The sequence below is a fragment of the Pangasianodon hypophthalmus genome, chromosome 26 (assembly GCF_027358585.1).
Source record: "Pangasianodon hypophthalmus isolate fPanHyp1 chromosome 26, fPanHyp1.pri, whole genome shotgun sequence".
NCBI classification, from domain to species: domain Eukaryota; kingdom Metazoa; phylum Chordata; class Actinopteri; order Siluriformes; family Pangasiidae; genus Pangasianodon; species Pangasianodon hypophthalmus.
In genome coordinates this window covers 19,271,881-19,299,115 of record NC_069735.1, presented here as the reverse complement: position 1 = coordinate 19,299,115, position 27,235 = coordinate 19,271,881, and the positions used below count along the sequence as shown (strand labels likewise).

The window sequence follows — 27,235 nt, the reverse complement described above, 5'->3', positions numbered from 1 at the left end:
CAGAGCCATTACACAAGCATTGGGCATAGCCAATACAACAATGTGGAATGTTCTGAAAAAGAAAGAAACCACTGGTGTACTAACAACCAGACATGGAACAGGTCGGCCAAGGAAAACTCCTTGTTGGCTCCTTGAGCAAGACCCTTAATCCCTCATATGCTCAGCTGTATACTGTCAAAATTGTACATTGCTTTGGATAAAAAGCATCAGCCAAATGAGATAAATGTAAAATTTGGGTGACAGGGTTGTTAGCATTCCCAGTGAATCTCCTGTCAGTGTGCATCACATGGTCTGAGGAAAGTGGACATATCTCAGGTAGCCTGATCCTTGATGGAGGTCCATTAGAACCCCTCATCCAAGTATCGACCACAGTGGCATTAGGGGTGTCTGTTTACACCCTCTGCTCTAGAGAGAAGGTGGAGGGTAAGACATTGATAACACAACCATGAAACAGTGAGGGAATGCTTAATAGAGTTGAAATAATAATGAACAGATTTGGTAAAAATATAGATATAAACATATAATAGATAATAATTTTCACACCTAGCAGTGTAGAGTACTGGAATGTTTTTGGAAGGAAACCACAGAAACCAGAGGAAACTGACATGGACACAGACAGTAACCCAAGCTCAGGATGAAACCCGGGACACCGGAGCTGTGAGGAGATAACACTACCCACTGTCTGAGCTTTTTAGCTGAACTTTAATTTAGAGATAAACATGCACTTTTATATGGTACAGAATACATGCAACCAGAACAGTAAAATGAAATGATAGTAAATTTTAATTTATCAACCAAGCACAGATAGATATGATTAAGGGATTGTGTGCTAACAATGTAGCTGTGTAACATTAAACACTGTAAAAGGAAACATGAAAATGTACAGAACCAGGGCATCCTTCATAAAGAGTGTGTACACACATAAAAATAGGACTGAAATGTGTGACGTGACCTTCCACGCAGAAACCGGGATTTATAAAGAAATACTTGGTGGGAAATTGAGAGGATGTTTACAGAAGCTTTGAACCATGTGTAGAGCCATAAACAACATTTTAGAAACACTGGAGTAAACTGCAAATCACCGCCCTCACACGTTACACTTCATATCAAATCATGCCGCTCTATAATAACTGCATACAGGCTACTTAGACATGAAAAGCATTAAAGCATAGCATCATTGTTTCTATGTGTTTCTATCTCCAAACAAAATAGTAACTCGTTATGCAATGGTATTAATTGTGGGTAACTACAGCTTGTAAACAGCTGTGAAGTAATTTCAGACATTTACAGATTTATTTATAGCCTACAGAATGATATAAATGGGCGTCAGAATGATGCATTGTCTATGGCACAGTGGTGTTTTTAGACATCACAATGATTTCCTTGCCATGACGACTGGCTAATGAGCTGATTTAAATGTGCTGAGTTGGTCCCAGGTTTAGAGAAACCAACATGCACTTGTCCACCTACAGATCTTAACAACCCTTCAATGGTTCAGGGAAATCCCAGCCATCCCTAAGCTCCATTATGCCAGCTGTACTGGTTGGCATAATTAAATTCACAAGTAGGTACATCAGATTTACTTACTTATTTGGTTTTCCAAATGTAATCAGAGCAAATGACTGCAATCATGTTGCTATAAGGGTGCAGAGTCAGAATTTAGTCAATCGAAAGCAATTTAATTCTATAAATGAACAAGTCATTTTTATTCCCAAACCCACAAAGCACAGAGGAGAACGTACCACTGGCCTACTTAAAGCGTGATGGCATTCGTACCGCACTCAAAAATGAATCGGACACACTCCGTATTTAAATATGTGTGAGGTAATTTACAGTGACTATTTATAGATATTTGTGGGAGGTAACTTGGCGAGGCCTTTTCACCTGCGCACATTTTCATGAGGACTGTGATTTTTAAAGCGGAAATGACATGCACATGCACATTTCTTTTGTGCACATGCAGTTTCCTGGTTTTTGTGCGTACGCGTACTTTCACTCTGGAACTCTAGCAACGTTTTATAAATGAGGCCCCTGGCCTTTCCATTACACACCTGCAGAGCATTCTTTAAGGACTTCTCTGATTAAATAGATGTACATTAATATTGGATGCTTTCATACTTTTGATGCTCCATACTTTTAAATCCCTTTATAAAAATGTGCAAATGAGAGAAAGCTGTGCTTTAAGATTTTACAAGTGTACTTTAAACAACATTGACATTAAAAAGTGCTAAACACAGTAGGATATTACACACATAATACCAATTTCAACTTCAATTTCAAATACAGATTGACTGTAATACTCTGGGAGGAAAAGGCATAAAAATCAGAAATACAGTAAAAATAAGCAAAACCTTTCAGAGTCTATGAGTTAATGTGGCTGTTGTCTCAGGCGTCAGAGTTTGACATTTTACGAATTGAAAATTTGAGTTTTATGGGGTGTTTAGGGGCCAGAATTCCAGTGTTGATCAGCTCCAGAGGAACCTGATTGGAAAATAAGAAAATTAAGAATGATGATTACTGTGGCTGACAACATTACAGCCAGGAAAGTGATTACCTTTAAAAGCAGTGCTTAATGATGTTTTTAGGTAAATTGTCAGAATTAGCTAAGATATTACCAGCATTAGTGGCATTAGCTTTACAAGGTTTACATGATGAGCGATAGAAGATGCTAACCTTCATTTCCTCAGAAAGACTGATGTCGAATCTCTGCAGTATCTGAACAACAGCCAGCTTTATGATCACAAGGGCAAACTTCATCCCGATGCAGTTCCTGGGTCCTAAACCAAACGGCATGTACACATACTGCTCGATGTTCTCCTTGTTCTCCTGAGTGAACCTGAAACAACATGAGCAATATATCAACAAATTACACTTAAAAAAAAAAAACATAAACCAAAAGCCCTATTCATACTGGACTAAATTACACGAGGACCTGGAGTACTTCCATCAAAACACTCTCAAGTACTGAAGAGTAAAAAGTAAATATTTTTAACTGAGGAAAATAATTGAGGCAAGTACATTATGCCCAATCCTGTATGATGAGCTAGTTTGCTAAACAATCCGTCTTTAGGAAAATATTCTGCTAACTCAGACAAAAATAGAATTTAGCCTCCTAGTTAGCTAATGTTAAATTTTTAATAATACTTTTGGAATGAATGCTAAGGCACATTAGCAATGAAAAAAATAATTGATCTAATTTAACAAGCAACTTTACAAAAACTTAACTAGCTAGCTAATTGAACACATTGAAATAGAAAACATAACTAGCTAGGTAATTTAACAAGCTAATGTTCAAAACCTAATTAGCTAGGTGATTTAACTAACTAAATTCCAAAACACAACTAGCTAATTTACCAAAGTTAACTCAACATATTTTAGCCTTGATGACGAAGTTTAAAGACTGATATTTTGTTTTTACATGGGAGGCAAATGGGACACCTCTAAATGAGTAACTCCAGCAAAAGACGTCTTTTCTATTATAAGAATGAATTTAAAAAAAAGAAACATCTCAAACCATTGAACCATGAAAAGTCAAAATGAAGACTTAAGTCGTAAAAATATTTTTTTTCTCTTAGACATCTACCTGTATAAGAATACAAATATTCAGTAAAAAAAATAATTAGAGTAATGTACAAATCTTCCAAAATAATAAGTACAGTAACAAATTACAATTACTAAATTATTTTCCACTCCTGGACCCCGAGAAACAAATCCTGTCCAGATAGGGCTAAAGGCAATAGACTAACGGAATCATGTTTGAGAAATTAATTAGAATTGATTTGTTCACTTTTCTTGGTGAAAGGGTAAACTCAGCTGATTTGTACCTCTCAGGCTTGAAGGCGTCCGGCTCAGTCCAGTATTCAGGGTCCCTTTGTAGGACATAAGTGGGGATCAAGACGACAGTATCTTTTGGGATGGTAAGGCCGTTTATTTCAACCGTTTTCTTGCAGACTCTATGCAGACGAAAAATAACCGGGTACAACCTGAGCGACTCGTTCAGAGCAGCGTCCAGATAATCCATGTTCATTACCGTGTCATAATCAACTTCAGCCTGAAAACCAAAAGACAAGACACAGTTAATATCCAACCCTATATTGGACTGTCTGTCAACCCCTGTCTCAGTCTCCTTGTAGATAGTTAGACAGCTGACAGGGGTCAAGGTCAGGTTTTTTAATCAGGGGCTTGATAACTGCTAATTTAAAAGATTTAGGTACATAGATCTACATGGACTCTATAAACCTCCCCTTTATTTCCAAGGTCCTAGAAAAGGTTGTAGCACAGCAGCTATGTAGCACAGCAGCTATGCTCATACATACTCATACATAGGAATAACATTTATGAAATGTATCAGTCAGGATTTAGGCCTCATCATAGCACAGAGACAGCGCTGGTTAAAGTTGTAAATGACTTACTACTGGCCTCTGATCAGGGTTGTGTCTCCTTGCTGGTGCTGCTTGACCTTAGTGCAGCTTTTGATACCATTGATCATGCAATTCTCCTCAATAGACTAGAAAATGTAGTAGGCATTAAGGGAACAGCCCTTTCCTGGCTCAGGTCTTATTTGACTGATCGTTATCAGTTTGTAAACGTAAATGGTGACTTCTCTTCTCATACTAAGGTAAAGTTTGGTGTCCCGCAAGGCTCTGTTTTAGGCCCACTGCTCTTTTCTCTATATCTGCTACCTCTGGGCAAAATTATCCGTAAGCATGGTATTAGCTTCCACTGTTACGCTGATGACACACAGTTGTATGTTTCAGCAAAGCCAGATGACAGACACCAGCTTAATATAGTTGAGGAATGTGTAAAGGACATTAGACACTGGATGTTTATTAACTTTCTCTTACTTAATTCTGACAAGACAGAAGTACTTGTACTAGGACCACATGCAGTTAGAAGTAAGCTTTCTGATTACATAATAACTCTGGATGACCTTTCTGTTTCATCATGTGCAGCAGTAAAAGACCTTGGTGTGATTATTGACTCTAGTCTTTCTTTTGAAGCTCATGGAGATAATATCACTAGGATAGCTTTCTTTCATCTCAGAAATATTGCTAAGATAAGAAATATAATGTCACTACATGATGCAGAAAAATTAGTTCATGCTTTTGTTACCTCTAGGTTGGATTATTGTAATCCCTTACTGTCTGGATGTTCCAGTAGGAGCATAAACAAGCTCTAGTTAGTCCAGAATGCAGCAGCAAGAGTCCTTACTAGAACCAGAAGATATGACCACATCACCCCTATCTTATCCACACTGCATTGGCTCCCAATCAAATTTCATATTGATTATAAAATACTACTATTGACCTATAAAGCACTAAATGGTCTCGCACCACAGTACCTGAGTGAACTTTTGGTCTTTTATGATCAGCTACACCTACTCAGATCAAAAGGTGCAGGCTATTTGTTGGTACCTCGAATAATGCGGGCTACAGCTTGGGGTAGAGCTTTCTCTTACAAAGCCCCACAGTTATGGAACAGCCTTCCACTTAGTGTTCGGGGCTCAGACACAGTCTCAGTGTTTAAGGCTGAAAACATATTTGTTTAGTCAAGCCTTTTGTGAATAGTTTTTTCTTAGGTACAGGGGCAGGTCTGGAGGGTTTCACAGGCATAGAGTGTTGTGGTGAACTGGGATGTTTGGATGCTGTCGCCCCCCCACTCTCACATGTTCACTCAGGTTTGTTGACGGTGGAGTGGCTGCTGCTTTATGTCCCAGGACTCCCTCATGTCTTCTAGCTTCTGGCTCTCCCTTTTAGTTATGCTGTCATAGCTAGTCTTGCCGGAGTCCCTGCTTGCACTCTGCACGCAAAGTACATTGTCCTTAACCATTACAGGACAAAAGCTCACCTAACAATCTCTTCCTTTCTCCCCATCTCTCTCTCCCTCACTCTCTGTCGAGCTACACATGCTACTCCTGAGATGCCAGTGATCCTGACCCCTTCTGCTCCTCCTCGCTGCCTGACCCCTCCTGATGCCCTACTTCTGGTTGGAGTTCTCATCGGTTGAGTTGCTCACTGCTGCTGGGGCCCCATATGGACGGCCTGAAGAACTGTTTGGATTGCTGGGGATGGCGCCACCTGGGGGCTGTGGAGATGGTGCTGCTTTGGGATCTCATATGGGGAGCTGTACTGTAATGGCTTGGGACTGCGATTGCTGTAGTGGCTTTGGGGCTGCAGTTGCCACGAGCAGCTTCGTACTCAGGACTCCATCAGTGGACAGTGGATAGATTTTAACCAGCCGGACTTCTTGCAAAAACTGTGATTAATTTATTGGTTGCACAATTGCACTATTTGTCCATATAGTACACAATAATAGAAGGGATTTATTTATAATCGCACTATCCGTTGCACCCAGATGAGGATGGGTTCCGTTTAGAGTCTGGTTCCTCTCAAGGTTTATTTCCTCATATCATCTCGGGGAGTTTTTCCTTGCCACGGTTTCCATGTAGACCCCTGTCTCAGACTCCACATAGACCCATGTCACCTACTCCACGTAGACTCCTGTCACAGACTCCACATAGAACCCTGTCACAGACTCCATGTAGACCCCTGTCACAGACTCAATATAGACCCCTGTCACAGACTCCATGTAGACCCCTGTCACAGACTCCACATAGACCCCTGTTACAGACTCCACGTAGACCCCTGTCTCAGACTCCATGTAGACCCCTGTCACAGACTCCATATAGACCCCTGTTACAGACTCCATGTAGACCCCTGTCACAGACTCGATATAGACCCCTGTCACAGACTCCATGTAGACCCCTGTCATAGACTCCACGTAGACCCCTGTCTCAGACTCCACGTAGAGCTCTGTCACAGACTCCACGTAGACCCATGTCACAGACTCCACATAGACCCCTGTCATAGACTCCATGTAGACCCCTGTCTCAGACTCCACATAGACCCCTGTCACAGACTCCATATAGACCCCTGTCACAGACTCCATATAGACCCCTGTCACAGACTCCACATAGACACCTGTCACAGACTCCACGTAGACCCCTGTCACAGACTCCATGTAGACCCCTGTCACAGACTCCATGTACATCCCTGTCATAGACTCCATGTAGACCCCTGTCACAGACTCCATGTAGACCCCTGTCACAGACTCCATGTAGATCCCTGTCATAGACTCCATGAAGACCCCTGTCACAGACTCCACGTAGACCCGTCATAGACTCCATGTAGATCCCTGTCACAGACTCCACGTAGACCTCTGTCACAGACTCCACTTAGATCCCTGTCATAGACTCCATATAGACCCCTGTCACAGACCCCACGTAGACCCCTGTCACAAATTCCATATAGATCCCTGTCACAGAGTCCATGTAGACCCATGTCACAGAGTCCATATAGACCCCTGTCACAGACTCCACACAGACCCCTGTCACAGACTGCACTTAGACCCCTGTCTCAGACTCCATGTAGACCCCTGTCATACACTCCATATAGAGCCCTGTCATAGACTCCATATAGACCACTGTCACAGAGTCCATGTAGACCCCTGTCACAGACTCCACGTAGATCCCTGTCATAGACTCCATATAGACCCCTGTCACAGACCCCACGTAGACCCCTGTCACAAATTCCATATAGACCCCTGTCACAGAGTCCATGTAGACCCCTGTCAGAGACTCCATATAGAGCCCTGTCATAGACTCCATATAGACCACTGTTACAGACTCCACGTAGACCCCTGTCACAGACTCCATATAGAGCCCTGTCATACACTCCATGTAGACCACTGTTACAGACTCCACGTAGACCCCTGTCACAGACTCCACGTAGACCCGTCACAGACTCCATGTAGACCCCTGTCACAGACTCCTCATAGACTCCACGTAGACCCATGTCACAGACTCCACATAGAACCCTGTCATAGACTCCACGTAGACCCCTGTCATATACTCCATGTAGACCCCTGTCACAGACCCTATGTAGACCCCTGTCACAGACTCCATGTAGACCCCTGTCACAGACCCTATGTAGACCCCTGTTACAGACTCCATGTAGACCCCTGTGACAGACTCCATGTAGACCCCTGTCATAGACTCCATGTCACAGACCCTATGTAGACCCCTGTCATAGACTCCATGTAGATCCCTGTCACAGAGTCCACGTAGACCCCTGTCACAGACTCCTTGTAGACCCCTGTTACAGACTCCACGTAGACTCCTGTCATAGACTCCATGTAGACCCCTGTCACAGACTCCACATAGACCCCTGTCACAGACTCCACGTAGACCTCTGTCATAGACTCGATGTAGACCCTTGTCATAGATTCCACGTAGACCCCTGTCATACACTCCATGTAGACCCCTGTCACAGACTCCATATAGACCCCTGTCACAGACTCCACATAGACCCCTGTCACAGACTCCACGTAGACCCCTGTCACAGACTCCTTGTAGACCCCTGTTACAGACTCCACGTAGACTCCTGTCATAGACTCCATGTAGACCCCTGTCACAGACTCCACATAGAACCCTGTCACAGACTCCACGTAGACCCCTGTCATAGACTCCACGTAGAACCCTGTTACAGACTCCATGTAGACCCCTGTCACAGACTCCATGTAGACCCCTGTTACAGACTCCACGTAGACTCCTGTCACAGACTCCACGTAGACTCCTGTCACAGACTCCACATAGACCCCTGTCATAGACTCCACGTAGAACCCTGTTACAGACTCCATGTAGACCCCTGTCACAGACTCCATGTAGACCCCTGTCACAGACTCCACGTAGACCCCTGTTACAGACTCCACGTAGGCTCCTGTCACAGACTCCACGTAGACTCCTGTCACAGACTCCACGTAGACCCCTGTCACAGACTCCACGTAGAACCCTGTCATAGACTCCACATAGACCTCTGTCACAGACTCCACGTAGACCCCTGTCACAGACTCCATATAGACCCCTGTCTCAGACTCCATGTAGACCCCTGTCACAGACTCAATATAGACACCTGTCACAGACTCCATGTAGAACCCTGTTACAGACTCCACGTAGACCCCTGTCACAGACTCCACATAGAACCCTGTTACAGACTCCACGTAGACTCCTGTCATAGACTCCACGTAGACTCCTATCATAGACTCCATGTAGACCCCTGTCACAGACTCCACATAGAACCCTGTCACAGACTCCACGTAGACCCCTGTCATAGACTCCACGTAGAACCCTGTTACAGACTCCATGTAGACCCCTGTCACAGACTCCATGTAGACCCCTGTTACAGACTCCACGTAGACTCCTGTCACAGACTCCACGTAGACTCCTGTCACAGACTCCACGTAGACCCCTGTCATAGACTCCACGTAGAACCCTGTTACAGACTCCATGTAGACCCCTGTCACAGACTCCATGTAGACCCCTGTCACAGACTCCACGTAGACCCCTGTCACAGACTCCATATAGACCCGTTATAGACTCCACACAGACCCCTGTCACAGACCCCACGTGAACCCCTGTCACAGACTCCACGTAGAACCCTGTCATAGACTCCACGTAGAACCCTGTCACAGACTCCATGTAGACCCCTGTCTCAGACTCCATGTAGACCCCTGTCACAGACTCCACGTAGACCCCTGTCACAGACTCCATATAGAGCCCTGTCATAGACTCCATATAGACCCCTGTCATACACTCCATGTAGACCCCTGTTACAGACTCCACGTAGACCCCTGTCACAGAGTCCACATAGACCCATGTCACAGAGTCCATGTAGACCCCTGTCACAGACTCCACATAGAACCCTGTCACAGACTCCATATAGACCCCTGTCTCAGACTCCATGTAGACCCCTGTCACAGACTCCACGTAGACCCCTGTCACAGACTCCACGTAGACCCATGTCACAGACTCCACGTAGACCCCTGTCACAGACTCCATGTAGACCCCTGTCATAGACTCCATAGAGACCCCTGTCACAGACTCTACGTAGACCCCTGTCATAGACTCCATGTAGACCCATGTTACAGACTCATGTAGACCCCTGTCACAGACTCCACGTAGACCCTGTCACAGACTCCATGTAGACCCCTGTCATAGACTCCATGTAGACCCCTGTCACAGACCCTATGTAGACCCCTGTCATAGACTCCACGTAGACCCTGTCACAGACTCCACGTAGATCCCTGTCATAGACTCCATATAGACCCCTGTCACAGACCCTATGTAGACCCCTGTCACAGACTCCATGTAGACCCCTGTCACAGACCCTATGTAGACCCCTGTCATAGACACCATATAGACCCCTGTCACAGAGTCCATGTAGACCCCTGTCACAGACTCCATGTAGACCTCTGTCACAGAGTCCATGTAGACCCGTCACAGACTCCACGTAGACCCCTGTCTCAGACTCCACGTAGACCCCTGTCACCTACTCCATGTAGACTCCTGTCACAGACTCCACATAGAACCCTGTCACAGACTCCATGTAGACCCCTGTCGAAGACTCAATATAGACCCCTGTTATAGACTCCACACAGACCCCTGTCACAGACCCCACGTGGACCCCTGTCACAGACTCCACGTAGAACCCTGTCATAGACTCCACGTAGACCCCTGTCACAGACTCCATGTAGACCCCTGTCATAGACTCCATATAGACCCCTGTCACAGACTCCACGTAGACCCCTGTCATAGACTCCACATAGACCCCTGTCACAGACTCATGTAGACCCCTGTCAGAGACTCCACGTAGACCCCTGTCACAGACTCCACGTAGACCCCTGTCATAGACTCCATGTAGACCCCTGTCACAGACCCTATGTAGACCCCTGTCACAGACTCCATGTAGACCCCTGTCACAGACCCTATGTAGACCCCTGTCACAGACTCCATATAGACCCCTGTCACAGACTCCACATAGAACCCTGTCACAGACTCCACGTAGACCCCTGTCTCAGACTCCATGTAGACCCCTGTCACAGACTCCACGTAGACCCCTGTCACAGACTCCACATAGACCCCTGTCACAGACTCCATATAGAGCCCTGTCATAGACTCCATGTAGACCCGTGTCACAGACTCCATATAGAGCCCTGTCATAGACTCCACGTAGACCCCTGTCACAGACTCCACATAGAACCCTGTCATAGACTCCATGTAGACCCCTGTCTCAGACTCCACGTAGAACCCTGTCACAGACTCCATGTAGACCCCTGTCACAGACTCCATATAGACCCCTGTCACAGACTCCACATAGACCCCTGTCACAGAGTCCACGTAGACCCCTGTCACAGACCCCACGTAGACCCCTGTCACAGACTCCTTGTAGACCCCTGTCACAGACTCCACGTAGACCCCTGTCACAGACTCCACATAGACCCCTGTCACAGACTCCATGTAGACCCCTGTCACAGACTCCACGTAGAACCCTGTCACAGACTCCACATAGACCCCTGTCACAGACTCCATGTAGACCCCTGTCACAGACTCCATATAGACTCCTGTCATAGACTCCACTTAGATCCCTGTCACAGACTCCATATAGACCCCTGTCATAGACTCCATATAGACCCCTGTCATACACTCCATGTAGACCCCTGTTACAGACTCTACGTAGACCCCTGTCACAGAGTTCATGTAGACCCCTGTCTGGGTCTGTGTGTCATCCCTGCCTCGACATCTGTGCTCTTCAAGTCTCCATCCAGCCTCGTTAATGGGCAGTCCTCAACTATTTGGTTTATTGTCTGGGTGTCTCCACAGGCACATTTGTCTGTGACATATTGGCACTAAAGTAAACAATTTGTACTTCCCCTTATCTGTGCAAAAACCTTATAATTGCACCCACTGTACACATGAATGGGAGGGTGTTATACCAGTCTACATCTAGATCAAGACAGGGGTCACAACTGACACAATGTTCAGATGTGTTGTGCAGCTGGACATCCATTCAGCCTTGATGGTATTCAGCTCAGATGGAACATACTGAGCACTGTGTTGGTGACTCTTAGCTTTAACCTCCACAACCAAACAGTAGTCAGATATATCTGCTGTTCATTTTGTTTCTATAACATTTCATTTATTTCAACATTTGCACAGCAGATGTCATTTTCATAAACGAACTTGCGGCTTTTGGTGATTAGAAGATTATATGTATACATGTTAAACAGCTCTGGAGTGAGGCCTGAGCCTTGAGGAAGGCAATTTCTTTGTCTTTTCATGAAATCCCATCATCAAGCCTATGTATCCTGAAGTGTCTATTTCACAGCAGTAATTCGAGTAGGTGGAACAACCAAAACAGTAGGCACTTTTTTGTTTTGCAAGTAAGCCTGTGTGCCAGATGCTGTCATAAGTTGCTGTGAGATCGAGGAACACGTCTCCAGTTTTTAGCTGCCTTCGTAAGCCATTTTCAATGTATGTAGTCAATGCAGTCACTTGATCACACATCTTTTCTGAAGCCTGCCTGATCAAACGTCAGTGAGGTATCAATTAAAAGTGCCATGTGTTGAAGTACAAGGTGTTCCAGCAAGTTATAGGATACACTCAACAGTGATATGAGTCTATAATTTGCCACATTGTGGGGGTATTTGCCTTCATTCAGATGCCTAATTGTTATGCTTATACAATTTGTATTAGGTGACTGGCAATGGAATTTGCACTGACTAGTGAGTGGGCTGCATTGGGCGGGCATGTGGCTGCACTTAGTTTATGAATAATGGCCCAACCCTTATAACTGAAGTGCCGGAAATTATTTTGAGAAGTTGATTCTTCCCACCACATCCTTTTAGTTGCGTCATTCTATGAGGAAATCAGCTATTTGTGAGTCACTCAACATTTCAAACTGCTCCAAAAGTGAGGCTGATTCATCACTCATACATGGGATAAAGACAGCATGAAAGCCCCTTGCAGTTGAACACTATGCTGCTTTTGAAGGATGCATAAAGCTGGACCAACAGCTAGGAAGTCGTGAGAATGCTGTTTTGCTTTTGTCTGGCTAAAGCTGTGGTTGTAGCTGCAATTGTGACATGAGATCTTGAGGGAGTCAGTGTGGCATCACTGGCATCATTAGTTTCCCTGATATTCCAGGTACTTGCAGAGAAGGTAAAATGGAAGCCATTTTCTTCTCAGTCTTCGTGTAGATCCCTGACTCGGTCTCTGTGTCTGCACATATTTTGGTCTCAAAGTCTAGTTTGTCTGCTATTCTCACTTTGTGTGTAATAATATAACAATCTTCCAACATCATGCTACATTTTTACATTTGTAACTTGATTGAATCACCTTATTAGGGAAAGTTTCATCGATTTCTTCCTGTAGTTTCTTCAGCGTCTCTGGATTACTGGCCAGGTTGTAGAAGAGAAACGACAGCGTTTTGCTGCTCGTCTCATAACCAGCAAAGATGAATATCATGGACTGGGACAGGATCTCATGATCATTCAGACCTTCAGACATCACACACACACACACACACAGAAAATCTTATCATCAGGATGTTTTGCCTTGAATTTTGATGTACGGCCATATTCCAACATTCAGAGATTTGAGTCCTCTTTTCATTGTAGCACACATTACTTTTCTATTATTTTTATTTTTTTTTACTTTCTCCTTCTTGTTTTATCTGGTCTCATTTCTATCTTCTTAATTTCATTCAACATCATTCTCCCTATACCCCTGAGAATTTTTGTGCTTTTTCTGGGTCTCTTTCATTTATCTGTAATCCAAGCCAAATTCTATGGAGTTAAATTCACAAAAGTAAAACTGAAAAACTCAGTAGTAAACTCAAAACCAGTGCTGTTGTGTTTAATATTCTGCTGTTTGTGTTTTGGGTATGATTTGTTGAGGCATGATTTGTTCCTTAGTTTTGCAATTTTTTTATGAACAAACATAGAATAATGTTAGTGTTTGGGAGATTTTTACTAGAGGAAACTACCTTTTTTTGTCTCTTCACCCTTCAGATTGTCTTTTTCTGATTTCTGAGAATCGATCATCAGCTGCATGAAGTCCACTCGTCTCTGCAGAAAGCCAGAGACAGAAACACAATAAAACCTCAATAATATCTAAAGTGTGTAAAGGAGTTTGAGCAGTTTATAAATAGACCAGTGTAGTTGTACCTTATGATCTTGGGCCACACGTTTAGACTTGATCTTTTGCAGGAAGGTGTAAAAGAAATCAGTCACTGCGGTCGGGAAAATGGAAACATCCATTTTCTCCAGCACCGGTGTGATAAAGGGGAACAGCGCTATTAAAAAAAGAAAGAGAACATAAAATATCAGCTGATGAAATCTTTATTTGTAACAAGAAATAGAAACACTTTTCCGTGTCTGAAATGAAATTTTATACTATATCAAAAAATTACCAATGGTGACAAACAGAGGGTTGAAGAAGTCAAACTTCAGCAGTTTCTTGACGTTGGATACAAACGGATCTTTGGGGTTGTTCAGAGAGTCGATATCGACTCCAAACGCTGTGCTCGTCACCACATCCAAACTGTATGCTCCGAAAAACCTAAAATTACCAAAAACACCATCAAATCAAACCAAAGCAACATGCAGAAATGCTTGTGACCATAGATTCCAGTGTTGCACGAGAACCTTAATAACCACATAGCCTCAAACAAAATTAAGTGTAGAGGCTATAACACTCGACTTATGTTACAGGCTAGTAAATTTTAGAGTAACCCTGTAATTTATAACATACAATATTCAGCGTACAGTCTAGCAGCTTGTTTTGAGCAGTATTATACTTTTGTTTAACTGTGTTTGAGATAATATCATTAACCAGGGTTTACAGGTTTCAGCCAAACTTCCCGCCCACCTCCACCACAGGTGCCAGTGATACGGAGCCCCACTATCATCCTTTCAACAAATATTAATGTTCATAAAGTCCTCATTCACAACTCCATACATTTTAAATTCTGGTGAAATACAAATGACCTCTTTTGAGTGATGTAAAAAAGGATTCTACGGAATTATTACTGTACCTAGTGGTCAAAACTGGGAACTGCAACAAGCACTAATAAAGGTTAATTGGGGCAGAAATCACTCTGCTCCATGCTCACATTTTTCAGTGGAGGAGGGACAGTGGACAGGACAGTTAATGACAGGGTTGCAAGGTTGGGCTGGGTTAAAAATTTTTTGTGGCCACCAAGATCTTGTTTTATAGCAGATAATCAGAATTAAATCTAAGAAATTTCCCTCAAAAAAAACTAAGTGCAAGTCTAGACAGTGTGTCTGTGACATACAGAACCATTTCTATTGCAAGATACTGTATGTTGCAGTAAATGGGAACAAGAAAGGGGAATTATGGAGTTGAGTCACGTCTTTTGTGTGGTTTTTGAGATTTGGTCAACCGTGGTTAATGATAATTCCTTGAACATAGGTACATCTAAAACCGCTCAAAACATGACTGTATGTTGTGGACTCTCACAGGGTTACTCTCAAATGTAAAAGCTTCTGGACTTCATTTTGTTTGAAGCTTGTTATATATGCTTTAATATTTTACAGACAGCAGTTTAGAGTTTTCAGTTGTCAGCACACACAAAACTGTTGTGAGTTATGTGTCAGAGTTTAATTATTTACTCTCTAATATCTGCTGATTCTCCACGCTCTGACGTCTTCTGCAGATTTTCAATCAATGAGTGAGAATGTGACTTCATGATTCCAAACATCTGAGAAACAGGAAATAATATCTACTGTAAATATTATCATTAAGAGAAAGTCAAAGGGAGTGTTTAATCATTAAAAGAAATGACTAATGGTGTTCACAAACACATACACACCTCTTTCAGTCTGCCGCAGGTGAACGATGGAGAGAGAACGCTCCTGATTCTCTTCCAGTCCTCGTCCTCGACGATGGTCAATGCGTCGTACAGAGGACCATTTAGACGGAAATTCTGAGCAAACAAATAATAAATTCAATAAAAAATAGAACTACAATTGCTATGACAGCTCTAGGACTGCAATTCCCACAAACAGTTTTGCACTCAAGTCTCCATCAGTGAACAGTTGACTTCAACTTCAACAAAATAGACTTAATGTGAAAACTATAATGAATTTCCTGGTTTCTGGGTGATAGGAATCACGCTATCACCCAGATGAGGATGGTTCCCTTTAGAGTCTGGTTCCTCTCAAGGTTTCTTCCTCATATCGTCTCAGGGAGTTTTTCCTCACCACCGTCACCTCTGGCTTCCTCATTAGGGATAAATTTATAAATTTATAAGTTTAAAACTTATTTCCTGAATTTATATATTTCTGTAAAGTTGCTTTGTACCTTTTTGCTTTTGTACTTTGACAATAGCCGTTGTTAAAAGCGCTATACGAATAAAATTGAATTGAAATTGAATTGAAATTCATGCAGCAGTGCAAAAAGTTAGTGCATTTAGTTTTTTGTTTTCAGCCCAAATTTTTTCCATTTTGTTTTTGGTTTTTTTCTTTCTTGTTCTTTTTGTTGTGCTATGAGGAAGCATGTAAACCCCTCTCCATCTGTCTGTCTGTTTAGCTCTCTTTCTCTCTATCTGTCTGTCAGTATTAAGTGTAAGAGTGTGTGTGATCTCACTCTGCGGTTGGTGAAGAGAGAGTAACACTCTTTAATCAGGACGGTTTTGATGATCTCTGTGTCCATGATGCAGAGGACCGGCTGTCTCGCGTCGTATATACTGCAATTAACATGACAAACATCAGACTTCCGAAATAATATCATGTTTACTACCTGCAACATGATTTAGGGCAATTCCACACAAACACCATGGAAAAATAAAGTACAGGAACACAGGAACAAAACTATTTTTTTTGAGTATGATTGCATTTTCTGTTAACAGGGTATAAAGTGTATAAAGTGTATAAAGTGAAAGTAAATCCAGACTTTAACACACTCACCCCCAAATCTTGCCGTACTTCTGAAAACACTCCATATCAAAATTATGGATTCCCTAAAAATCAGTGAACGATATTCTGTAAATAACACTGACCCTGAGTTTATCATTTAATGTAGTTTCTATAGGAAAATGTTTACAATATAATATAAACTCACCTTCCGATATTGTAACATGGTTCCGAAAAATGGTACCGGTTTAGGACCAGGAACTCCAAACCGCTTAAAGAAACCGTACGGCCAGTACCCATACCTGAAAACGACACATTACAGGAGGAGTTTATACTGGATATAAACAACATTATAGAGAGAAAAACACAGTGAGGTGGAGGTTAAAAAACAGTTGATCAGTTGATAAAGACACTTTAGTGGTGTTATGTCAGTGTTTAACCATGTGGAGGCACTGTACAAGATTCACTTTATCATAACCAACCTCCTGTCTATCATACACGATTGATGCTATGGCTAAGTCTCAAAGGCTCTCTCTCTGTTTTTGTGAGCTCCTTTTATAACCTCCTTCAAATTGGCATAGGAAGGAACACCAGGAGCCATTTCTGACAGTGGGAGAGATCATCGCATCGCACAAGACAGCTACTGCCTCCCTCAACCTGGGCAGCCCTCAGCCAGTAAGGTGCTGTCCCATCACTGCCACAGCCACTGTATGTATGGAGTTTAGAGACTGCTTCAACAAGCAAGCCGATGTCCTACACCAGTCAAATCCAATAAAAAAATGAAGACTCTTGTTCTCTTAGCAAGCTGGAACATTAGGACCATGTGTCCTGGGCTCACTGATAACATTCAACAGGTTGATGATGGTCACAAGACTGCAGTCAAGGAGCTCTGCAGACCAAATTTTGACATCAGAATGTTGACATCTCCTGTCTCCAGGAGACCTGACAAGCCGACAGTAGCTCTATCAGGGAGGCCAACTACACCTTTCTTTGGCAAGGGAAGCCTCAGGACGAACCATGGCAGCATGGAGTATGCTTTGTAGTGAAGAACACCTTCATCATCAGTGTTGTGCCTCCATTGGTTGGGCGAAAAAATCCTGAATCTGTGCATATCTTCATCATCACACCCAGCCAACCTCTTCAGTATCGACGCCCCTAATCTCCACTCCATTCCAGAAGGAAAATACCTCTTCTGCAATGCATTCTACAAAGATTGCAGTGAGATGAGTGACAATGGCCAGACATTGCTAGAGCCCCAGAAAGTGTCATGAAGGCATCTACTGTAAATTCCTGCCATTGGCACCAGCTGGACCTCGTCACCCCAGATGTGCTGATTTAAGGAATGACCTCACAGGAACCATAGTGCATACTGAAACAGAGATGAGTACCTGGTAGCCAGCACAGTGAGGCTTGTGCCAAAGAAGTTATATCAGTCCAAGAAGGGCCTGCCTGATTTAACATTTGCTGCCTGTTCAACCCAGTGAAACCACAGCAGTTCTTCAGCTGTGTAGAAGTTATCAGGCCATACTCAAGATAACAGCAACAAAGAGGGTAGATGGTGCCACCACCATTGACAACTCTGTTGTCACAGCCTTTGTAAAGAGGGAGCAAAGATGTGTGTCTATCTTGAGTCGCAATGTGGTTTTAGAGCAGGTCCATCCTCTGTGGACATTGTGGATCTTCTCAATATGCCAGCTGCAGGAGAAATGCCACGAGCAGAAGCCACCCTGGATCAAAGAATTCAACCTGGTCAGCAGGAGCAGACTCTTCAAGCGGCTACAGATGATTGGCTGCTTTCCCATGCAGCTGGGCATGATTACCTCCTTCCACAAGAACATGCACAACACAGTCTGCTTCAATGGTGCAACATTCAAGCATTCCCAGTGAGTATTGGAATGACTCTTCAACATCGATTGTCTGAGATCCAAGACCAAAGCGAGTAAGGAATTCATAGGTGAGCTGCTGTTTGCTGATGATGCAGCCCTGATGTCCCACACAGAAGCCCTCATCAACCGACTGTCACTTGCCTGTAGAGACTTTGAGCCCACTATCAGCCTGACGAAGTCCCACGTCTTGGCCCACAACACTGATGCTACCCCATCCATCAGCATCACTAGTTACACTCTTGAGGTTGTTGACACCATCACCTACCTAAAGTCCACCATCTCTAACTCCTTGTACCTATATTCTAAGATAACCAGCAGGATAGCCAAGGCTGCAGGTGTCATGGCTAGACTGAACAAGAGTGTTTGGAGCAATTGGCACCTGACAGACAACATAAAAATTGCATGCCTACCAGGCCCGGTTCCTCCGCACACTCTTGTACAACATCAAGGCCCGGACGACCCATGCTATTCACGAAAATAGACTGATCTATTGTCATCTCTGCTGTCAAAGGAGGATCCTCCAGATAACATGACAGGACCGAGTAACCACACCAGAAGTCTTACAGTGCACAGGCGTCCCCAGCATGTTCCATTCTCAGTCAGAGGAGGCTCAGGTGGTTAGGCCATGTTAGGCACATGGACCTCAAGCGGATCCCAAAAGGCTTGCTTTACGCTGAGCTTGCCAAGAATGCAAGAAGAGTTGTCCAAAATGTGCAGGCATTGACATAAACTCCTGGGAAAGCATGTCAGATAAAAAGGATTCCTGGAGGATGGCCATAGAGGAAGGGGCCCTGGCAGCAGAGAATAACCAGAATAACGAACTGCAGTCGGAAGAAGAGCTAGTTATGTAAGGAATAGCACACAACAGACTCCACGGTTATACGAAAATAATGAACGCCAGCGAGCGCTACACTAGAGGGGACTGTAGTTAGATTTAATATTGCAAAACATCTGAGAGACAAAGTAGTTCCTGTTCTCACCTACATGATAGATGCGGTAAACAGATAAACAGTCGTTCCATCACCAGCCACTTCCCCCATTCTCTCTCTCTCTCTCTCTCTCTTTCTTGCTCTCAAAAAATGCAACCTGTCATTTAACTCTGAAAGTGTAAACTCATCTGTGCTGAAGAATTTCCGGGGCTTGGAAACTTTGCAAAGCACTGTGACTGTTATGAAGTGCTGACACTGGAGAACCCCTCCAAAAATTTTAAATAAATGTCTCCTAACAAAAAATGTCACCACATCAATGATTATATATTTTACTTAGTAAAACAACATTTTTTTAGAAATCCATTTTTTAGAAATTAGTGGTAGAGTCCCTGTGAATGAGCTGCTACTCTAGGAACAGTAACGTATTAGAACGAGCGCATTAATATAAATCTGTATTTCACGTTGCAGCTGGTACTCCCTTCCGAGCCGGGCAAAAATAACGCATAACTTCTGACCAATCAGATTCGACATTTAAACTGTGCTGAGGTATAATATAAATTATAATTATTATTAGTTATATAAATAAAGAGTGGAGAATTTTATAAAATTCATATATCAAAGTGGGTGCAAACATTAAAATGGCATTTTTATACTGGTATATTTTTTATTAGTAATATTTTAACATACATCAATTTTTATATCTGTGAAATCAAACTCATTAAACATACTCGGATAAAATAAATAAATCCCAAAGGAAAGGAATATAAAAATATATACATAAACCACAGCAGGAAACAAAATGAAAGAAACAATACTGAATAAATTAAACTTTAACTGAATTAAATAGTCGTGTATTAATGATCTAAAGGACGGGTGTGGTTTTATGTAAGGGATTATAATTCGATGAAATGAGGTGGTTTTGTCTGTCGTGCTCATACAGGCCTGAGGATGTACAAACTTTTTCAAACTTCATTACCTTCTGTCACTAACAGCGAGATAAAGTGAAATGTGAAATTGCACTTACAGAACGATGAGGCTGATGAGGATCACGATCAGAGCCCACGTCTCAGCCGAAAAACTCCACCAATACGCCATCCTGATTGTACGTGGTGTTACTGTTAGTACTGGTATTAGTAGTATGTGAAATCTAGAGACACTGTAGTCAGAGGTTCCTATAGTGTGAGAAAGAGAGCTGTGAGAGAAACACGCACATGCATGCACACACACACACACACACACACACACTCTTCTTATCTCTGTACAGCTGGGGGTGTTAGAGGGTGTGTCAACTTCCAGACACCAGTAACAATTCCTGCTTTCTGAAAAAAGAAAGAAAGAAAGAAAGAAGATAAATAATTTCAGTACTATTATAAAGTTATATATGTTATAAATATTTTGTAGTTAATTCAGAAATGTTGTATGTACGGTGTGTGTGAAACTGAGAACGTTTATGTCCCTCTCTCTATTACTTTTGGTCTGACATCTTTAATACTACTGAAAAGATCATGAAGACCTCTTTTTGAACCTGCTACAGTCTGAGTCATTTACAGAGTTTCTCCTCCAACTTCGTCACTGCCCATATATGGTGCTTACCTTCTCTTTTCAACACTACTGGCCATGCGTTTGGTTTTACTTAGTTGTAAAGCACCATGAGGGGGTCTGTAAACAGATTTTGGAAGACTTGGGGACCATTCTTTCAATATTTCAGGGACCAAAACATTTAGGTCCAGAATAACCAGAAGAATCTCCTTTCCTTTCTTTTCTCTTCCTGTCCTTTCCTTTTAGTTATTCATGTATTGTACTTAGTTTTCCTTTTTCATTCCTTCTTTAGTCATTCATTTACTTGCTTGCTTGTTTATTTGTTTATGTGTGTTTACTGTAATGTATTATTTATTATTGTTTTGTTTTGGGGGGACTTAGAATGCTCGAAAACTTACAAACTTTGTGTCATCATGTGTGTCATCATGTTCTGGCAAAGGATTGGACTCAGGTGTGGCCCAGGGACTCTATAGTGCCCTCCATTACATTTTTCTTCATTGTGGCTGTGGCAGTCGGGGTGTGGTTGAGCATCAGCTCTGGACAGAGAGGATTGGGGTTGAACTGTCAGGTAAAGTGTGATGAATCTCACATGTGTGTAATCACCACCAGTATATTTCTTTGTTTGTTCTTGCTGGAACGCCGTGGGTGAGTTCACTCCCTACATTTACATTCATGAAGCTGTATCATTGCCAAAGTCTACAATCAAGAGACACCTTCATTTATTCATATAAATACAGAGGGCTTACCTCAACAGGCGAACCCCTGTTAACACTCAAGAACAGAAAGGTCAGATTAGACTTTGCTAAAAACCTCTAAAAACAAGCCTGACCAGTTCTGAAGCAAGATTAAGAACAAGAACCCCTTTGCAACATCTAGCCAAGCTCTGATGCAAGAAAAATCCCTTCACAACATTTAGCCAACAGCTCCTCCTCTCAGTCACAGGCATTGACCAAGTAGCGTACATACACCTCAAAGTGTTGCAGGGCTAGAAGTAAAGCTTCTTTCTCTATTGTAGTGTACTTTACTTGATACTTGCTGAATTTCTTCAGCACTGACTTAAAGGACTGATGGGATCATTGGATGATGGCATCATCCAGTGCCCCCTGTGACTCTGGGTGGTATGGACTTGGCATTTTATGCTGCACCCCCAGCATTTGAATGATCTGAGTAAACAGCTTAGAAGTGAAGTTAGACCCTGTATGAACAACCCCTGGAAGACCAAAAGTAGCAAAGAATTTGGTAAGGGCTTTAACTACAGTCTGTGCTGTAATTCAAAGTAATGGAATTGCCTCCGAGAACTGCGTGGCAGTACACATAACAGTGAGTAAAAATGGGTTTCCCATTTTTGTCTTGGGCAAAGACCCCACATGGTCCAATAAAACCTTTTCAAATGGTTCTTCCATCTTGGGAATAGGGTGCAAAGGAGCAGGAGGGACTACTTGATTTGGCTTACCCACCTTTTGACATGTCTCACATGAAGAACAGTACTTTATCACGTCTTTTCGTAAACCTGGCCAAAAAATGTTTACGTTTTAGTAATTCTTAAGTGTCCAGACCAAGGATGATCATGAGCCACAATTAGAGTCAAGTGTCGAAACATAGAAGGAACCAAGATCTGAAAAACAGCTTTTTTTAATCTCTTTTAGTCTAGAGGTCCACTTGCGCATTAACAAACCATCGTCTAAAGAGAAAGCCACTTGTTTCTTGTCTACATCAGTCAATTCATGCACAGTGACATTTTTAATAGACAAGGGTCATGTTGACAAACCTGCACCAGCATTCGGCTTATTGTTTCCACAGGGGCTTCCTGTGCTAGGAATGAGTCAGAAAGCTCTACGACATCATCAGCACATTTTGCTTGGGATCAAGTCACAACACAAGCAGAAAAAACCTCTGGAAAATTACCTGCAAGATGATCAGACACTTCACCCATTGGAACAACCTTTCCACCAGCCAAGTCATTTCCTAGAATAAAACTCCAACCTTAACAGTGCCAGTCACGACACCACACTTCAAAGGTACGTGAACAAATCCCTTCTCCAGGCCCTGACAAAGGGCATATGACCCACTACATGTTTGATCTGACAAAGGGAGTAAACCTTCATGAATAAAAGACTGGCCTGCTCCAGTGCACGCGAAATGACAATATCCTGCTTGTCACCTTCGGAATGAGCTATAGATACAAGACCTCAAGAAATAAAAGAGTTGTAACACTCATCTGCACTGACTCTTGGGAAATAGTCTTCACAAATCCCACATCTTTTGGTTGTCTATTACCAAGCCCTTGATACTTTTCTTGTCGCTCCTTTTTATGCCTCAGAGTGAAGCAAGCAGTAGCTATATGAGCAGGCTTGTGGCAATAGAAACACTCAACAGATGATGACTTTGTTTTGGTGCGACCAGGAGCACCCACAGTTCCAGACTGTTCCTGTTTGGACTTCTGCTCACTTGGTCATCAGCCAACACCGCAGCTTCAGAGAGAGTGGTAACCTTACATTCATTCAAATAAACAGCAACACAGCCAGTTTTTATAGTCTTCTAAAAGCATGAGCTCCCTTAACTATTCCCAATTATTAGCTTTACTACCTGCAGTCCACTTGTAAAAAAAGGAGAGCCTTCTCCATAGTGAACTTCACATAATTTTGTGCCTGTGTCTTTTGGAATTTACTAAACTTCTGATGAAAAACTTCAGCCACAAACTCATACACACGAAGAATAGCAGCTTTAACAATGTCATAATCCATGCTATCAGGCAAAGACAATGATGAACAAACCTCCTGAGCTTTTCCATAATTCCTTTGGCCACTTCAGAGAGATGGCAATTCTCACAAACACGCTGAAGTATGTATCAACTTCAGTCTCTCTAAAAGGCAGCACCAGTGCAACATGCTTAGTAACAGCAAAAGAGGGGCTTGAATCCCCAATCTCCTCAGGACCGGTTAAAGCTGGAGGAGGAGATGGAGGGCCAGGACTAAATGTAAGGACAGGAGGTAAATTCAGACGGGTATGAGGTTGTAAGGCGACCTCCTTCACCCTCAGATCCAATTCCTGCAACCGAATTTCCTTCTCCATATCCAGCTCCATGCGTCTAACCAGCAGTTTTAGCTCATTTTCTGCCTGTCTCTGCTCTCTTCGGTCCCTCCTTTCCATTTCAAAGCGTGCTACACGCACTTTCACATGTGCCTCGTCTCTGGACCCATACATCTGAGGAAATAATAAATCAAACCAATGCAAGGTTGCATTAACCTTGGGGAAATGGAGTCCGGACTCCCCTTCACTCGCCTCAGCAGGAGTGCTCAGCCCAACAAACTTTGCAGGGTCATTTGAAGGACCTAAAATGTGCGGCTCAACAAGCTTCTCCATTATAACCCTTTTAATTTCTTTTTTTTACCACATGCCTTGACAGTGAAACTCCAAATTGTGCAGCAATTTCTAACAAATGATCCTTTCTACAATTATCCAACTTCTCGAGAAAAATCACTCAAGAATGATGGCAGATCAAATATAGCCATTGATAAAGCATTAACAACACACCCAACTACAAGCCCAATTCAAACTAACCACACTACCAACCTGTATCCAACTTTTATCTCTCACACTAAGAATAACAACCACCGATATATGGGAAGTTAAAAAATCTCGGATGAGTCCCCACTTGTTACGACCCCGAAATGAGCCCAGGGGAGACTCAGGGTCAGTAACGGGTGGTTTATGAGTGTGAGTGAGAAATGCCAAGCTAGCCTTGAAAACAAAAAACAAAATGAAAGAAACAGAGTCCACAACAACATTGTTGTATAACAGAGTTTACTATGTTTTCTTTCTTTCCTATTAGTGCGGTACATTTAGAGACATCAACATATAAGACATAAGACATGCGTATTCAAAGTGGAAGTTTGTAACAAAGGGGCTGGACTCCGGCAGTGCTGAAGGAAATAAAGAAATATAACAAAAACAGCCTTCTCTATTCTTGAATTTCACAAACACTCACCTAGAAACAAAAGTGAAATCAAAATGTCTAACTACCCCAGTCTTACCTCACTAACATTAGTACAATGGCTGGCACTTGGCCCTTCCCCAGGGTATTTAGACAGTTAGTTTCCTATGTGCTGTGCGATGTATGTAATTGCCCTTGCGTACCTGTCTGAGTCCCGATAAACAGCAAACAGCCCATACAATGTGGGGACTGTAAAAGTGACACACACCAAGCGAAACAAGACACAAAACAATTGATCAGATGCACACAAACAAAACCTCTCAAGAAAAAACACTCCCTCTCTTTTGTCGCCCTCTTCACTTCCAGGGCAGCTTCTGAAAGACAAAGCTCCTCGACAAGGAGGTGATGGACGAACACACCATCCAGTGAGTAGTCTTCAATGTCTAAAAGACTTTTCACAAGAAAAAAAATACACGCCTTTGCACTTCTGTGGTCTTCCAGGCCTTTTGGTGTTGCTGAGCTCACCAGTGCATTCCTTCTTTTTCAGAATGTACCAAATTGTTGATTTGGCCACTCCTAAAGTTTCCGCTATCTCTCTGATATTGTTTTTTTTTCAGCCTAATGATGGCCTCCTTCACTTGCATCGACACATGATCCAATATTTTAGTTAAACCCCTTGAATTAAAGCTGAAAGTCTACACTTCAATGACATCTTGATTGCTTCGTTTCAAATCCATTGTGGTGGTGTACAGACGCAAAATTAGGAAAACTGTCCAAATACTTATGGACCTGACTGTATACGTATATTTTGTGTATCTCTTGCCCTGGATATAGTTGATAATGCATTTACATTGTATGCTTTGTTTAGTAGTTGTTATACGTTAATATATGTCCAGTATTTGTCAGTGGAGCTACCATAAGAATTTCAGTGTGCAGTTTTCCATGTGTCAGCTACGCAAATGACAAATAAAAGACTTTGACTTTGATATCCTTGATGCAAAATGGCTATACATGTACAATATATGGCCAAAAGTATGTGCATCCCGACAATCACACCCATATGTGGTTCTTCTCCAAACTGTTACCACAAAGTTGAAACCACAAAATTGTATAGAATGTCTCTGTGTGATGAATCATTACAGTTTCCCTTCACTGGAGCTAAGAGACTCAAACCTGTTCCAGCATGACAATGCTCCTGTGCACAAAGCGAGCTCCATGAAGACATGGTGTGTGAAGGTTGGAGTGGAAGAACTCGAGTGTCCTGCACAGAGCCCTGACCTCAACCCCACTGAACACCTTTGGGATGAACTGGAACACCGACTGAACCCCAGACCTCCTCGACATCCCAACATCAGCGCCTGACCTCACTAATGCTCTTGTAGCTGAATGAACACAAATCCCCACAGCCACGCTCCAACATCTAGTGGAAAGCTTCCCAGAAGAGTGGAGCTTATTATAACAGCAAACACACGGGGAACGAGACGTTCAACACGTACATATGGCTGTGATGGTCAGGGGTGCACATACTTTTGGCCATATAGTGTATATATGATTAAGGGATTGTGTGCTAAAAACTGGCAGTGTGAAAATAACATTAAAAATTGTAAAATTAAACAGAACTTAGCCTTTTCACTACACACCAGCAGAACATTCTTGAAGGACTTCTTTGATTAACTAGATGTGAATTAACACTGGATGCTTCTTTAATTTTGATCTGCAGTGCTTATTCGTATAATGGTAAAGAAGAAATGTGAAAAAGTTACATCTTTAATGTTATGGATTATTGATGCTATATCACAAAGTGATATTTCCAAGTGAACACAATAAACAACACTGGCATTAAAAAGTGCTAAACAGGTTTGAATAATGTATCACAGTAGGATCAATACACACCTAATATTGATTTCTACTTCAATTTCAAATACAGACTGCCTGTAATACTCTGTGGAAATAAAAGCATGAAACACAGTAAAAATAAGCAAAACGTTTGAGAGTCTATGAGTTAATGTGGCTGTTGTCTCAGGCGTCAGAGTTTGACATTTTACGAATTGAGAATTTGAGTTTTATGGGGTGTTTAGGGGCCAGAATTCCAGTGTTGATCAGCTCCAGAGGAACCTGATTGGAAAATAAGAAAATTAAGAATGATGATTACTGTGGCTGACAACATTACAGCCAGG

At 42.5% G+C, this 27,235-nt stretch overlaps 2 protein-coding genes across 8 annotated transcripts in view; both read right to left on the bottom strand.

Annotated features, from left to right (window-relative positions):
* Nucleotides 1-27,235, bottom strand: part of LOC117596188 (cytochrome P450 3A30) — a 54,114-nt gene that overhangs the window by 13,906 nt on the left and 12,973 nt on the right. The window contains exons 13-14 of one of the 7 annotated variants that reach the window (XM_053230113.1): nucleotides 26,952-27,000; nucleotides 20,764-20,904 (exon numbers count right to left, since the gene is read on the bottom strand). The exons of 1 other annotated variant lie outside the window; for it this stretch is intronic. In XM_053230113.1, coding sequence (XP_053086088.1) covers nucleotides 26,965-27,000 — 36 coding nt within the window. In that variant the 3' untranslated portion in view covers nucleotides 20,764-20,904; nucleotides 26,952-26,964. Of the gene's footprint in view, nucleotides 1-20,762; nucleotides 20,905-21,522; nucleotides 21,661-24,914; nucleotides 27,174-27,235 lie in introns of those variants that run through there. 5 more of the 7 variants (XM_053230111.1, XM_053230110.1, XM_034300409.2 and 2 more) reach the window with 5 other exon arrangements.
* Nucleotides 684-20,741, bottom strand: LOC113524842 (cytochrome P450 3A27). Its single transcript, XM_034300410.2, has 13 exons — nucleotides 20,610-20,741; nucleotides 16,979-17,072; nucleotides 16,825-16,877; nucleotides 16,505-16,604; nucleotides 15,729-15,842; nucleotides 15,529-15,617; nucleotides 14,307-14,455; nucleotides 14,062-14,189; nucleotides 13,881-13,962; nucleotides 13,232-13,392; nucleotides 3,825-4,051; nucleotides 2,674-2,836; nucleotides 684-2,481 (listed from the first exon to the last, which is right to left on the bottom strand). Exons 1-13 carry the CDS (start codon nucleotides 20,678-20,680, stop codon nucleotides 2,386-2,388), a joined length of 1,527 nt encoding a protein of 508 aa, XP_034156301.2. The 5' UTR covers nucleotides 20,681-20,741; the 3' UTR covers nucleotides 684-2,385.